We start from the raw sequence: 15,991 nt of genomic DNA, 5'->3' as shown, positions 1-15,991 counted from the left end.
AAAGTGGTTCTTCGTTTTGTTTCGTTTTTAAATGGTTTTAAGATGCTATTCTTAGCTGACTTGTAAATGCCTTACAAAGTTGAAGGGATGGCTAAGCTTAAAAAGAAGAAAAGAAAGAGATGTGTGTTGACTGCACTTGGAATAAAGCCAGGAAACAAACTTGGCCATTGTGCTTGGGCAATGCATTTACAAAGCTGTAAAAATTGGACACACAAAATTCTTGGCAGTGATTGCAATGTATTCCAAATGGAGCTTTGCTTTCGTTCATTGTTTCCTGGCTGCTGATGTTTGCTCACTATGTGATGACGTTTGCAGGCCAAACTGGAAGTGCTGCCAGGGCCAGTCTAGGAGGTGCAGGTCTGGGAACCCTGCAGAACCCAGAGGGCTGTGCATGGGCCAGGGGTGTTTCAGCTTGGCATCTTCTCGTGGGAGGCAATGCATGGTCATGTGGGCTTCCCAGTAATAGCTGTGGAGCTGGAATCCAGCATGACAGCTCCAACTTCTGCAACACAGCATTTGAAGAAAAATAAAGACACCTTTGCCCACCCCATATGGTAAAATACTATCAGTGTGTGGTGCAGCCCCACTTTCTCAGGGAAGGCAAGAGTGGCCAGGGGGCAGGGGTTGGAAGGCACTTGTTTCAAGGGTCATGCTGACATTTCCATGGCTTATTCTTTTACCATTGTGGCATCTCAGTACTTCCACACAGAGGAGCTTTCAGAAGCATAATGGATCTCAGGCGTGCTGCAGAAACAGTTCCGTGTGCAATAGTGCATTTTATTTAGTTGTAGATACATGATAAATAAAATGATGTAATACTGTATCTCCCTAGGAATACAAAACATTTATACCATATAGCCATAAACATGAAGCTTCCCCTTTATTGTCAGTCTTTTTAATATTTGTTTCTGCAGAATGTGTCGTCTGATATATTTGAACAGACTTTTGGACCACCCAATGGAATAAGAGATGATAGGTAAGGGTGTTTATCAGCAAAATCTCTCTCTCTCTCTCTCTCTCTCTCTCTCTCTCTCTCTCTCTCTGTGTGTGTGTGTGTGTGTGTGTGTGTGTGTTTTTAAGCTGGCATCTTAATAATGAGGTTTAGCATTTATGCAGCATTCGGACTATTTAACAGAAAAAGTTGTATGTGTATTAACAGTCCTGTAAAGTAGATCATTATTATCATATCTCACAGCGCTGTTGTTTATGTAGCCAAAAGAGTAAAACCCATTACCCAAGGAAGAGATAGTTCCTTGATGGTTCGCACCCAAGGTTTGCACACATTTGTGGAATTTTAGGCAGCATGTGGGGCAGAACAGCCCAGTGGGAACTGAACCTGGTCAGTGGGTGCAAAATACAGGATGACTGTTGGAGGGTGGTGGTGAGATGAAATGGAGTACCCCAGAACAGGGTGGTCCAATGTGCAGTTGGCCCTCAAGGCCTTTTTTTGGCGGCCCTTGGCAACAGTGGATGCCCCCACCCCCCAGCACTCTTGAGGCTCTGGGCTTTGGGGAGGAGGGATGAGGGTTATGACAGGGTCCTAGAGTCCTTCCTCCTTCTTTGCAAATCCTATTTGGCACTTTCCCAGCTTTGGAAAGGAGGTGTGAGGGACCCCAAAGCCCAGTGCCTCACTTAGCTGGCTTGGGGGCATCAGATTTTGGCCTTACCCACCCACTCACCCCCCCTTGCGACAAGGCAATAAGTGGCCCACATGTTCCATGTCAAAGTAATATTGTGGCTCACTTGGTATAAAACGTTTGTCCTCCCTGCCCTAGAAGAGGACACACCTTGAACCTAGTATGGGGTAATCCATACTGAAACTTTTTGGTTACAGACCCCACTATCCCAGTATTGCTGGCAGGAGGTGGGTGGTTTGAGGCTGAGACAAAGAAAAGGAGAGGCTCTGAAGCCTTTTGCAGCAGAGGAGAGATTTTCCCTGAAGGCCTTGAGCTCATAGCTCTTCATCACTATACAACATCAACTCAGAGCATTCTTGAGTTTTTAAAACCTTTTAACCCTCAGGGATCTCCAAATTGAAAACCTGAAGAAAGAAGTTGATCTTCTTCGAGCAGAGCTGGAAAGGATTAAGCTTGAGGTAACATGGGGCACTCTGTGTGTTTGTGTTTGTAGGCAAAGTGAAAGGTCTTACTTCAATTAATAACTATGATACATTGGAATTTAGTGGACTCATGGAGATTGCATCATCCTAAGGAAAAAGCATATACATATTTTGCAGGAATTCATAATACCCAGCATAGAATTGATTTCTTTCTAACATCAGCATCATTACATCCCTTTACTAGCTGATGTGACATTGATATTCCCATTGTAGCTGATCACTCAGCAGTAATACTGGAATATAATTTATCTAAAAGCCAGGAAGGTATGAGGAGATGTATCTTAATATATCATTATTAAATGAAAAAAACTTCATTTAATATATAACCCAAGAAACACAAATATATTTTAAAAATAACTCCAAATCTTCAATGTCAAGACTGATGGAATGGGAAGGATATAAAGCTTACAACAGAGGGAAGATAATTTCCTTCTCTGCCAACAAGACCAAACTGCGAAGATTAAAAGAAAATAATCTAAAAATTTATTTAAAAACACTATGGGGCAATATAGCAAATAACCCATCCAAAGTTACATATGAAAGAATACAACAACAAACATTAGAAATGAATAATATATTAGCTCAAAAAATTGAATTAAGCCTACTAAGTCTAAGAGAAATATATTGGGAACAGGGAGAAAGACCGATATTGAAAGATATTGAAAGGCGGGGACCTCCCCTCTAAACCTCTCCCTTTGGGGAAAGTTTAATGTCCTCAAAATGAATGTTGTTCCAAAGGTTTTATACATTCTTAGAAGATTACCAATGTATATTCCCAAATTATACTTCCAAAAAATAAATCAACTATTTAGATCGTGCCTGTGGGGTACAAAGCCACCAAAAATATCACTACATAAAATGCAACTTCCAACTAAGGAAGGCGGCTTTGGGCTCCCAAATCTGGAATTGTATCACCAGGCTTACTTGCTAAGTAAGACTAATTATTGGAGAGCTTACCAGGAATCCCAACTGGGCTACTCTCGAATATAGTTTCTTTGTTTTTTTTTTATAATAATTTTTATTAATTTTCCAATTTTAGAACAAAACAACAACAACGTAAAAACATCAACAATTACAAACAAACACACAAATATAAATTCTTAACCTCCTTTTCATAAACCTCCTTTCTCGGACTTCCCCATACCTCACCCTTTTTGCATCCTTATTTTACAATTTTTCAGCAACCCTTTTTACCAATTAAATTTAGATTTATTATCTTTCTCAGTTTCACCTTAAATCATCAAACAATTTCAGCTGTAATTCTGCATCTTCCTTCCCCTTGACATTTTAGCACTCCTCAATTTTATAACAGTTCTTAAGATATACTTTAAACTTCTTCCAATCTTCCTCCACCGTCTCTTTCTCTTGGTCACGGATTCTGCCAGTCATTTCTGCCAGTCCCATAAAGTCGATCACTTTCGTCTGCCATTCTTCCAGTGTGGGTAATTCTTGTGTCTTCCAATACTTTGCTAGAAGAATCCTTGCTGCTGTAGTGGCGTACATAAAAAAAATCTTGTCCCTCCTTGACACCACTTGGCCGACCATGCCCAAGAGAAATGCCTCTGGTTTCTTATGAAAAGTACATTTAAGTACCTTCTTAATTTCATTATAAATCATTTCCCAAAAGGCTTTAATCTTTGGGCAGGTCCACCAAAGGTGAAAGAAGGTGCCTTCAGTCTCATTACATTTCCAACATTTATTATTGGGCAGATGATAAATCTTCGCAAGTTTGACTGGGGTCATGTACCACCTGTAAATCATTTTCATAATATTTTCTCTTAGGGCATTACATGCCGTGAATTTAATACCGGTGGTCCATAACTGTTCCCAGTCAGCAAACATAATGTCATGACCAATGTCCTGTGCCCATTTAATCATGGCTGATTTAACTGTCTCATCTATTGTATTCCACTTCAGCAACAAATTGTACATTCTTGATACATTCTTAGTATTGGGTTCTAACAGTTCTGTTTCCAATTTCGATTTCTCCACCTGGAAGCCAATTTTCCTGTCTTGTTTAAAGGTTTCCATTATTTGGTAGTAATGGAGCCAATCTCGCACCTTGGGCTTTAATTTCTCAAAACTCTGTAGTTTAAATTCACCACTTTCTTGTTCTAAAATTTCAGAATATTTTGGCCATTTGGATTCCATGTTAAGTTTCTTCACCTCCTTAGCCTCCATAGGTGATAACCACCTAGGAGTTTTATTTTCCAACAAATCCTTATATCGAATCCAAACATTATATAGTGCTTTCCTAATAATATGGTTTTTAAAACCCTTATGAACTTTAACCTTGTCGTACCATAAATATGCATGCCAGCCAAACCTATTGTCTAATCCTTCCAAATCCAAAATATCTGCATTCTCAAGAAGTAGCCAATCTTTCAACCAGCAGAAAGCTGCCGATTCATAGTACAGTCTCAAATCCGGCAGGGCAAACTCCCCTCTTTCTTTTACATCAGTAAGTATCTTAAATTTTATTCTGGGCTTTTTGCCCTGCCAGATAAATTTAGATATATCTTTCTGCCACTTCTTGAAACAATCTAGTTTATCCACAATTTGTAATGTCTGAAACAAAAATAACATTCTGGGCAATACATTCATTTTAATCACTGCAATTCGGCCTAACAAGGAAAGCTTCAGATTCGACCATATTTCTAAATCTTTCTTTACCTCTGTCCAGCATTTATCATAATTGTCTTTAAATAAATTCACATTTTTAGATGTCATGTTAATCCCCAAATATTTTACTTTCTTTGCCACCATTAACCCAGTTTTATTTTGGAATCTCTCTCTTTCAACATTTGTTAATTTTTTTTCCAGAACTTTAGTTTTTTGTTTGTTCAACTTGAATCCTGCCGCTCGAATATAGTTTCTTTGAACCTCTTGTAGGGTGGACTAAACTCTGCTCCAATTTTATGAAATATCCTATTATCCTGGAGACTATTAAAGCACCTATAAAAATTTGAATGAATATAAATAAAAATAATAAGGATGACTGCTATCAGCATGAGAAGTTAACAGTAAGGGCCAACCCAAAATTAAAAATTGGAAATCAAGTAATAATTTGGCAAAATTGGATGAAAAAAGGTATTTTGACATTGAATCAATTAATTGATGAAAATTACAAATTTATGGAATATTAAGACTTTGCAACTAAAGTATGGATTAACCAGTGAAACAAAATGGCAATACATCCAATTAAAACATATGTTGGAAAGGCAGTTTGGCCCTGACGCTATAGCAGCATCGGAAACACCCATGCTGCTACAAGGTTTAACCTCTGCAACAAAAACAAAAAAACTCTATACTTGCACTATATAAAACCCAACTCAACAGGAAGAAATATGATTTAGAATATGATAGACAAAAATGGAGTGAAGAGTTAGGGGTACAGATAACAAATGATATATGGGAGTCAAGTATAAAATCAACAGAAATAGCCTCTATGGATCTAAGACTAAGACTTGTTCAACAGAAAATAATATTCAGAGTCCACTGGACTCCAGCAAAACTATACCAGAAGAAAATAACAAGTGCAGACAACTGCTGGTAATGTGGAAGTAAAAAGGCGAACTCAGTATATATGTTGATTAACTGCCCAATGATAATATCATTTTGGTGCGAGGTGAGGATATTTATAGCAAGAGTAATAAAAAAAATAGTTATTTAGGGGAACTGAATTTAATTCTAAATTATATTCCAGAAATGTTGGAGATTTCAAGGGGTCAAAAAAAATGGATGTACCATGCTATATTAGAAGCAAAAAAAATTGTTTTGATGAATTGGAAGAGCCGCAAAAAGATTTCATTGAGCACATGGATTGATAATATGGACAGATTAGCTACATACGAATGAATTGCATGTCGATGCAAAATAAGAATGGATAAATATGAAGAAATCTGGAACGAAAATTTAAGCGATAAGGCGGATAGTGGTGGGAAGTAGGGGGAGGAGAGAGAGGTGAGAAAATATTGTTTAAAAAGGTGTAGTCATAGGTATATCAGTGTATTCTAATCTGAATTGTCAAATTGTATTATTACTATTATTGTTATTATGATTTTGTTGTATGTGTCTTTTGCGGTTGATTTTATCGAAAAAATGATTTAATAATTTTTTTAAAAGTGAGATGTCTTACTTTGGGTGCTACGAAAAGGAAGTAAACTGATTATTATTTATATTTTTACTGCTAGGGAGTAGGGAAGAGGCGCTTGTGAGATTTTGTATGTCAAGTGCTAAATGAGCATTGCTTGCCTTGAATAATTCGGCAGAGAGTCGGTGATTGGCATCCAGTGGGCTTTATGGCCATGTAAGGGTTTGGTCCCAGGCTGACATTCTTACCATTGCACCACATTGACACTTGCTGCTTCCCCCAGTGGCCAGCAAGATGCCTGTGTGGGAAGCTCAAAAGCACCCCTCTTCTGATCCTGCAGGTAACACACGAGCTGTCATAATTATAGCCATTGCTTTGTATGTGTTTTGCTGCAATACTCAGGCTCAGAGATACATCACTCAGATGAAGGCCCAGATTAACAGCCTGGAGGCGGAAGTGGAAGAGCAGCGGAAGCAGAAGCAGAAGGCCCTGGTGGACAACGAGCAGCTCCGGGATGAGCTGGAGAGGCTGCAGAAGGCAAAGCTGGAGGGAGACAAGAGTCGAGGGCTCTACCTAGAAGCAGAAAGTAGGTGGTGCCTTTGGAAAGCAGGTTGTGTGTTGACCTGTGCTTTTCAAACAGCAATAATAAATAAATCCTATCTATTGTGCTAAGGAGTGTGCACTTGGCACTGTCTACCTCAGGGATGGGGAGCCTTAGGCCTGGGGTCCAGATATGGCCCTCCAATTTCTCTGCCTGGACCCTGGAACTACCCCAAGGCCCACACTCTTCCCAGGCCGTGCCCCTCACTGGCCCTGCTTCAAACCCTGAGTGTTTCTACTAGGTTATGGAATGGGACCTTGGGCTCTGATGTTGCTTCTTCCTTCTCTGGATGGAGGATAGAGAGGGGTGTGTAAGTGTGTGCAGAAGCTAGCCTTCTATACAGAAGTAGCGATTCACATTTGTTCCTCTGCCTGCTGTTGTCTGTGGCCCCAGCCACCACTGTCATGCGGAAGGCTGCCCAGAAGGAAATGTGTCCCTTTAACTGGAAAATGTTGCTGACTGCTTATCTGCATAAAAAAGCATGTGTGCTTTGCCTGAGTTTTGACACACCCACCCCAAACACACCACCAGTGGGAAGCAGTTTTTGATGGCACAAATCACTTCTTCATGGTCCTGCAGCCTGTGGAAGCTAGAACGGCTGTTGGCAGTCATCTGTAAGGCAGGACCCACAACCCATTTGCTGTTATACAGGCCGCTTGTTCCTTGGGACAGGCTCTTCTAGGCAGCTGGTTGCCCACCATGGCTTCCAAGGTTCAATAGTTGGACTGAGAATGCAGCTCATGACAATCTCATTCCTTTTTCCAGAGAAGGCCAGCGCCACAGAAACCCGCTACATCAAGCTGAAGGAGAAGCACAATGAGCTGATCAACACCCATGCAGAGCTCCTGAGAAAGGTAATGACAGTGCTGGCTGCCAACTTCCCACACTGTTCCATTGGGTATTTGCCATGCAAGAGAAGATGGGAGGGCACCTCCGCATTCACAATCCACAAGGGCTGGCTTCTCTCTTAGTCACAGCCTTCGGTTCCAGCAGTGGTAAAGCATGGCTCTAAGTCTCTGGCTTCTGCCTGCTTCTAGCCCACCTCGCACACACAGCTCTGGCTTTTTGTCTTTTTCACTACCACCCATTTGTCCTCAGGCACAGAGCAACTTCTTTTGCTATACTAACAATGGTACTTGCTGGATCCAGGGCCCCAGGAATTAGAAGGGACCTAGGCACCATACAGACTATCCCTGCAATCTCAAAATGATACTTAAAATATGTTTGATGTTTTTTAATACCAAGAATGCAGACACGGCCAAGCAGCTGACAGTTACCCAACAGAGCCAAGAGGAGGTTGCCCTAGTCAAGGAGCAGCTGGCCTTCCAGATGGACCAAGTCAAACGGGAGTCAGAAATGAAGGTTTGCTGCTTTGATCTCTCTTCCCCTGTAACAGGGGCTCTCCCTCTTCAGAAACTGCTGAGTAGGTGTTTTGATCTAGGGGTGGGCTGAGATAATGTGTGGTACTAAACATCTAAAGCACCTGACTTTCTCCCAAGGAATCCTAGGAACTGTAGTTTGTTAAGGGTGCTGAGATTGTAGGCCTGTGAGGGGTAAACTACAGGTCCCAGGAGTCTTTGGGGAGAAGCAGGGTGTGTCAAATGTGCTTTAACTGTATGGTGTGAATGTGGCCATGGAGACTGGGCGCAGCTCAGGACATAATTGAGGGATGGCTCAGCAAGCTTGAGTCCCAAGTTTGTAGTGCCAGGTCCCTGATTCCTGCTCCTCCCCCCTTGTTGACATTAAAAAAGAGATATTGGAGGGCGCAGTTAGGTGCACTGCAAAATGCAGTGGTGTTAAGAACTCAGCCACACACCACCTTGAATTGCTCAGAGGCATCTGAAAAGTTTGCACATTTTTACAAGGATGCACTTTCTCTTTGATTCCCTCTGTGTAGTTAGAAGATCATATGTTGCAGATGGAGCAGGTGAAGAGAGAACTGGAATCTAAGAAAGAGGAATTGGCTCAGCTTCAGCAGTCACTCAGCCGTTCCAAGCAGGTATGCAGGCTGGGGTTGTTTGTGGCCTGTGTTGTTTGTGGGGCTGAGGGTTAAAATCTTGCAGTGGTGCCCCCTTCCCACATGATGCTCTACTGAGGAGTCTCTGATGTATCAGCCACTGAGAGGTAACTTTTTTATACAGGACAGCTCCTTATTGGTTATACCCCATGTTAGCTATACTCAGAGTAGACCCATTGGCATTAATGGGCATGACTAACTTGGATCCATGAATTTCAGTGGGTCTGATCTGAGTATGATTTAATTCAAAAGAACTCCATGCATTGTGAGTTAGATTTATGTATAACTTTTTTTTAAAGACACCTTTCAATTTAGAAAACTTTGAAGTCAGCTGACAACTATATTAAATTATATATAGTGTGTTTGTATTATATTGCTTTTGTTTGTTGTTGTTTCCAAGTTCTACTTTAGCTTGTTTGACTGCATGTATCTTTCGTAACTTTGTATGCCGCCTTGAGCACATGTGGGTATAGTCAAGTAGGATTTCAATCCTGAAATAAATCAGATTAAAACCGCATCCACTCGGAATAAAAGCCAGCATTAAAAATAAAATAAAATAGTAGGGAGCTCTCATAAAAGAGCAGTGGGAGTATTCCTGTGGGTTGTCTTGCAAAAAGCCATGAGGCATGTCTCCACTTTGCTGCCCTGCTGTGCACAATCCTTTGCCTTAGGTGGCCCCATCTTGCACTGTCCCAATGTTAAGGGTGCTTTGGTTGTGTCTCCCCTGAGAACCCTCTCCACTACTCTCTAGAGAAGCTCATCTCATGCTTTTGATGTGCCCAGATACTAGACTGTTTATTGCTTATTTTTTTTTTCATTTTATTCACAGCATTTATATGCAGCTCTTTAGTTGCAAAGGCTCATGGAGCAGCTTGGAAATCATTAGAAATAACACAAGCTTACAATCTAAAAAGCCATGATGTAAAAAGGAAAAGGGGTGGGGATGGAAGAGGAACTCAAACTGGTGTTTGTTTGGAGCACCAAATTGTTGGAAGGCTCTGATAATAACCAGCTGGGATTAAAATAGCCCATTTTTCTTGTCCCAAACTCACCAAAAGTTGAGGTTTGTAACTCAAATCCTTCACCTGTTAAGCCTCTTGCAGTGTCATGTGGTTTAGGTGGAGGAAACTCCTCTTAAGCCTTCCTACCCAAGTCATTTAACCCTCTTAGGTTAAATTACCTCATGAAGAGGACAATGAGCATGTGAAAAACCGCATTAGCAGGGGGAGGTGATTGAGAGGGTGGGGCCAAGCTGAAGCAGGAGAGCTGGGCAATGAAGCTGTGAGCCAGCAGGTCGCTTGTCCTCCATGCAGGCCGGTTCAGACCTCAACACCCAACTGGAAGCCCTCCAGGCCGAGAAGGAGACACTGAGGAAAGTGGTCAGTGAGAAGGACTGTGAGCTCATCTCGACAAAGGGCCTGATCCAAGAAAAGGAGCTGCTCTTGAGCCAGGAAACAGAGAAGAGAGTAAAGGAAGTTCAGGAGCTGCAAGGGAAACTCTTGGAAAAGGTACTCAAGGGAGAAACGAAGTCTTGGCAGCGGAGGCTGGTCCATCGGGTGTGTGGGACACTGCCCTGACAACTCAGTCTGTGCTTGGCCAGACCTCTCCTACCTTCTTCCCAGGGGATGATCCTGGCTATCAGCTTCCTCCTCCCCAGGGCTCCTCCAAAATGGTGCTTTTTGCTAGTGTATTCTGAAACATGTCATTGACACAATAATAGAGCATTAGTGGTGAACTTATACCGGACCATCCATACTTCATTCCACTTTATTAGCCATTCTGCGATGCTTCCCCAGTGCTCCTGCATTACTGTTGTCTTGAGGGGCGCTCCTGCACTGTAGGGCAACAAAAGTGAGGCAAAAGGACCCCTAGAACATTTGTGGCATGAAAAGTTACAGGAATTTCTGCAGAAGGTTACAGGACATGCACTGTTTGGAAATGAAGCAGGATGGCTGCCCTGAAACTTTTGTAGGTGTGAACAGTATTGAAAATGGGGTCGTGTATAACCACCCTTACGTTATCATGAGCACAAACCATCATGAATGCACAACAAGGATGTCTGGAAGCGCCCCTTCCTCCCAGTACTGCTATTACAGGAGTCAATATAAGAACAGGGGCAACATTAGAATGCGTTGGCTCTGCCCGTCATTGGCTCTGTTTCCAACTGCCATCAGCCTCCTTGCCAGTCCCCAAGAGGCACTGGGCACAACTGAGCCTTGGAAAGCTTTTGTCTGGTTAGGGAAGGCAAGGGAAACAGTGGGCTGAGCGATGGAGAGAGGGAGCCAGTTAGCAGCACTGTAGGCCTCCCCTTTGCCCAGTCTGGATCATGACAGAGCAGTGAATATGTGGGAGGTCACTGTTAACTTAAACACTTTGGGCCAATCCCACAGAAAGGTCAGGAACAGAACCTGCAGCAGAAACTCCTGGAGGAGCAGTTCAGCATCCTGCAAGGGACAGTGAAGGAGGCTGAGAGCATCATTCAGGACGCCATTGCCAAGCTGGACGATCCTTTGCACATCCGATGCACCAGTTCACCAGGTAGGTCTAAAGGTCCAAGGGCATGGATGAGTCTGACAGTGGCTTGGCTTTGTTTTGTTTTTCTTAACCTATTTTTTAAGAAGAGCTGTACTAAACCCAGACACTTGCACAGCCCTGTTTAACCTGATATTCCTGAGCTGCTATATTTGTGTATAAAATGAAGTTGGACCAAATGACAAAGAAGAGCAAGTTCCTGTCCCTTGTAACAGCCCAGGAATCCTTGAGTAAACCTCTCAAGCAAGCCTGGCATCATTCAGAATCCTGAGGCAGTGGCCAAGGCCCTCCCAGAGATGCCTCAAATCCAGCCCCCACCCCATGCTCCAATTAGCAACCAGGCCTGAGAGAGCGGCCTTTTCAATATCCTACCATGCCCCAAGTGATGCTGCATCAAGGCCATTGTGAGACATTTAAATGGCAGCTGCCCCAGACCTGGTTGTCTGCCTGTCTTGGAGCACTGCCGCTGCCAAGGAATCCCGCCAGGGCTGAGCCCCACAACCCCTTCCAGGCATGTAAGAGGGAGCCTGCCAGAGGAAACCTGGGCAGCTGAGGCTCCTTCAGTCTGGAGCTGGCTCTGCTTCTAAGGCACAAAAGGCACCTGCACAAGAGTCCATTTTATCTTGTTTTCCCATAGGCCTCCTTCTCTGCCCTTGCTTTTCTCTCCACAGATTACCTCGTCGGCCGTGCACAAGCAGCACTGGAGTCAGTGAACGCTGTGGAAAGTGGACATGGGCGCTACCTATCCAACCCGGCAGGTAAACATTGCTGGGTTGCCGCTGCAGTTCTCCTGCTTGCGGGGCAGGGTGGGAGTGCAGGGAGTCTGGTGTTGCTGGCAAAGACAGATTGTGCCTCTCCTGCCATCACAAACGTTGTTTCTCCAAATGTTTCTCCCCCCTTCCCCCCGCTGACCCCCTCATCAAAAAAGAAAATCTAAATGCCTGGTGACTACATGGAACATTTCGCCAAGTGGTAAAGCTTGAGGTTGATTTTTTATCCTTGCACTTTTATCTATGTTCTAAGCAGGAAGCCTGGGGGGGAGGGGGGGTTAGGTCTGTGGGATGGGTCTGGATGGAGTCAATAAAAGGTGCAGCCGCAAAGCCCTGCTGCTCACAAGTTATCCAGTCTTGGAGGTGTTAAGCCTGTGCCTTCCGTTGCTGGGGAATGCAGGTGGGGAAAGTGCTGCTGTTGTGTGCAGGTCCTTCTTGTGAGCTTCCCAGAGACACCTGGCTGGCCTCTGTGAGAACCAGGTTGCTGGACCTTTGCCCTGAACCAGCCGCTGGGTTCTTCTGATTCTTTTTTCTTTTTTCTTCTCAAATGTTTTGCATTGAATTTTAATAACAACAAGCAAGTTACAGAATAAAGAAAGAAAAGAATATTTTTTTTAAAAAAATAAGTTGTCACAATTGCCAATAAAGTATAGGAAACAGCTGTGCGATTTGCAGAGTCAAAAATAAAACATATCAAGAGGAAGAGGATGTGTAGTCTACAATTGCAAAGGGTTCCATGGTCTGAGCTGTAACAATTACGAATTGTTATTTCAAAACAGAAGATTAAAATACCTTGAACTGTACTAAACCCAGACACTTGCACAGCCCTGTTTAACCTGATATTCCTGAGCTGCTGTATTTGTGTATAAAGTGAAGTTGGACCAAATGGCAAAGATCTTGAGCACATTGGCCCCTGAACTCTTCTGATGTTCTTATGGGATGGCCACAGTTCAGAGCTACAGTGGGGTTAGAAGGGAGAAGAACTGGGGGAAGAGCTGGACTGAAGTTAATCTATGTTTAAACTGGAGAAGCATTCAGGGTCTCTGCTACTTGTGGTGCTTAGCTGAATGCTGCCACTCTGGGCTTATCTCAAATGAGACGGGTTATCCCTGTGATCCGCTTCTGGATTTCCATGCTGCTATTTCTCTTCGTTTCTTAGATGTCACTGGATTGGTTGGTGCTCTGGCCCAATTTGCCCACCTGACTGCAGACACCATTGTGAATGGCAGTGCCACTTCCCACCTGGCGCCCACAGATCATGCAGACAGTGAGTAAATTTGCAAAGGTTCTTTTTCCCCACCCCTGAAGTCAGAAGTGATGCAACTCTTTTCACACGATTTTCCTGAATGCGAAACCTAGCTTTTAGAAATGGTTGGAACCCAGTGTGTAAGGACCAGGAGACTTCAAGCGCCTCTTTGCTGTCTGGTCTTTTTCTTCTTGAGTTAGCCAGACACGTTGCAGTCCATTCATGCATCCTCTAAAAAGGGGAGGGGCAACTTTTGCCTGGCTGGAATGTGCCCTTGATCTCTGAGAATGCCTCTTGCATACCTGGATGGGAGGATAGAGAGAGAGAGAGGCATGAATGTGTAGAAACAAGCCTACCATACAAAGGAAAAACCCACATTTGTTCCTTTGCCCACTTTTGTCTACTGCTGGCATGTGGCCCCTGGAAACAGAGGAGGTGTGTTTACTGTGTGCAAATTTGAGCATGTTCATCAGTCTTTAAACTCATAAATTTAGCACTGAAGGCTTCTGTAATTGGGTGACAATCCTAGAACTTACTATGGGGATAAGGAGACACAAGCATGGTCATGTTCAAGAATAACATCCATGTTTCTGCGGGATTCCCTTAAAAAAATGTGTGTAATGAACTCTGCTCTTCCTTGGGGCTTGCACTGGGCTCTTATCCAGATTACAGATCAGGCCAACATCCTCATAGCTCCCACAATCCTGCAATATCTGTTATTCCCAAAGCATACCCTGAGCCTCAGGACTTCCACATATTTGTTCTGAAATGCTTCTCCTGTAGCTCCTCCGATGAAAGCTAAAAAATGAGCTTATTCCTGAGTTTCCCACAGTCTTGCTAGTTTCCCTTGTATGTGTGTAATTTTTATTTTATTTTCTTCTTCTTGCCAGAATTGACTGAAACCTGCAGGGACTGTGGGAAGCAGAGTCTGGACTATCTGAGCAAGCTGAAAGACAAGCAGTCTCTCCGACAAGCAGATCTGGCAGAAGTGAGGAAGAGGCTGCAGGGACTTCTTCAGCTGGGACAGGTAAACAGAGTTGAGGAATAGAGTAGGGAAATCCATTGGGGAACACGGTAATCTCACAGTTTATGCTTATTAGTGTACTTCTACACTTCCCTAACTTGGCCATGGCAGTGAGGAGGCAAAACATAGAATTGTAGAGTTGGATGGTCCAAGGGATCATTTCGTCCAAGCCCCTGCAATGCAGGAATCACAAGTAAAGAGTCGCTGACAGATGGCCATCTAACCTCTATTTAAGAGCAGTGAAGGAGAGCCCACCACCTTCCAAGGGAGTCCATTCCACTGTTGAGAGATTCACTGACTGAAACTTATTCCTAATGTTTAGTTGGAACCTCCTTCCTCATAATTTGTATCCGTTGACTAATGGTTTCTTTCAGTAAAAGAGCAGCTAGTTGTGTAATGCTGGTGTGGGGAAACTGCAGCGCTCCATATGTTGTTCAACTACGTTGTCCTTGGCCATAGGCCATGCTGGCTGGGGCTAAGGGGAGTTGGAATCCCAAAAAACTTGGAGGGCTGCAGGATCTTCACACTACGAAGTGTTGGTGTTGACCTTCAAAGCCCTACATGGCTGAAGGAGCGTCTCCACCCCCATCGTTCAGCCCAGACAATGTGGTCCAGCACTGAGGGCCTTCTGGCAGTTCCCTCACTGCGAGAAGTGAAGTTACAGGGAACCTTCTTGGCAGTAGTGCCCTTCCTGTGGAATGCCCTCCCAGCAGATGTCAAAGAGTTAAGCAACTATCTAATTTTTCAGATATATCTGAAAGCAGTCTTGTTTCAGGAAGCTTTTAATATTTGTAGTAGTAGTAGTAGGAGTTTGCTGTATTTTTGTTGGAAGCCTCCCAGAGTGGCTGGGGCAGTCCAGTCAGTTGGGCAGGGTATAAATACAAAATTTCTTCTTCTTCTTCTTCTTCTTCTTCTTCTTCTTCTTCTTCTTCTTCTTCTTCTTCTTCTTCTTCTTCTTCTTTTCCATTTTGAGCCAAGTGTCCCCTTTAAGGACTCTCTTTCTCTTTTGACCAGGAATTGAGGCCCAAAAGCTTAGACATCCGGCAAGAAGAACTTGGCGACATGGTTGACAAAGAGATGGCCTCCACCTCTGCTGCAATCGAAGACGCGGTCAGGAGGATAGAGGTGAGATGAACCTGTTTGGTTGGTTGTTTTATTAATAGTCAACCTTTTAGGGAAGGCCGTGTGCAACTAAAGCATATCCACTTGAAATACATTTGAGTGGTAAAAAAAACCAGAACAGTAAGCAACTACCAAGATTTAAGAATCAGGGGCATAAAAACATTAAAGGAAGGCAGACTGAACAAATAAGTCTTCAAGACATGTTTGAAGGCCTTTTGTCGTTCTGAAGGGAGTTCTGCTGCACCAAGAAGACCCAGTCCTTTCTCCTCACCACCCTAATTGACAGCACTTGTGGGCAGTCAGGTAAGAGCCTCTGTAGTTGAACCCAGGGCTTTTTTTCAGACGGAACACAGTTCAGAACCTCTTTTTCTAGAAAAATAGCATTGGTTAAACTTAATAAAATGGGCAGGTCTCATATGGGTGAAGAAGTACTTGAGTGACAAAAGGAGAGTACAACTCTGCTCAAT

General features: G+C 43.3%; 1 protein-coding gene across 3 annotated transcripts in view; it reads left to right on the top strand.

The window, feature by feature from the left end:
• Positions 1 to 15,991, top strand: part of HIP1R (huntingtin interacting protein 1 related) — a 65,612-nt gene that overhangs the window by 38,244 nt on the left and 11,377 nt on the right. For all 3 annotated transcript variants that reach the window (XM_079957352.1, XM_079957354.1, XM_079957353.1), the window contains exons 12-23: positions 915 to 976; positions 2,023 to 2,095; positions 6,615 to 6,798; positions 7,579 to 7,667; positions 8,059 to 8,175; positions 8,711 to 8,812; positions 10,144 to 10,338; positions 11,221 to 11,368; positions 12,034 to 12,120; positions 13,292 to 13,399; positions 14,269 to 14,405; positions 15,417 to 15,527. In XM_079957352.1, coding sequence (XP_079813478.1) covers positions 915 to 976; positions 2,023 to 2,095; positions 6,615 to 6,798; positions 7,579 to 7,667; positions 8,059 to 8,175; positions 8,711 to 8,812; positions 10,144 to 10,338; positions 11,221 to 11,368; positions 12,034 to 12,120; positions 13,292 to 13,399; positions 14,269 to 14,405; positions 15,417 to 15,527 — 1,413 coding nt within the window. The remainder of the gene's footprint in view (positions 1 to 914; positions 977 to 2,022; positions 2,096 to 6,614; positions 6,799 to 7,578; positions 7,668 to 8,058; positions 8,176 to 8,710; positions 8,813 to 10,143; positions 10,339 to 11,220; positions 11,369 to 12,033; positions 12,121 to 13,291; positions 13,400 to 14,268; positions 14,406 to 15,416; positions 15,528 to 15,991) is intronic.

The sequence above is a fragment of the Podarcis cretensis genome (assembly GCF_951804945.1).
Source record: "Podarcis cretensis genome assembly, chromosome: 16".
Lineage (NCBI taxonomy): Eukaryota > Metazoa > Chordata > Lepidosauria > Squamata > Lacertidae > Podarcis > Podarcis cretensis.
Note: the sequence above shows the minus strand (reverse complement) of the source record. Positions and strands in the feature narration are given on the sequence as shown.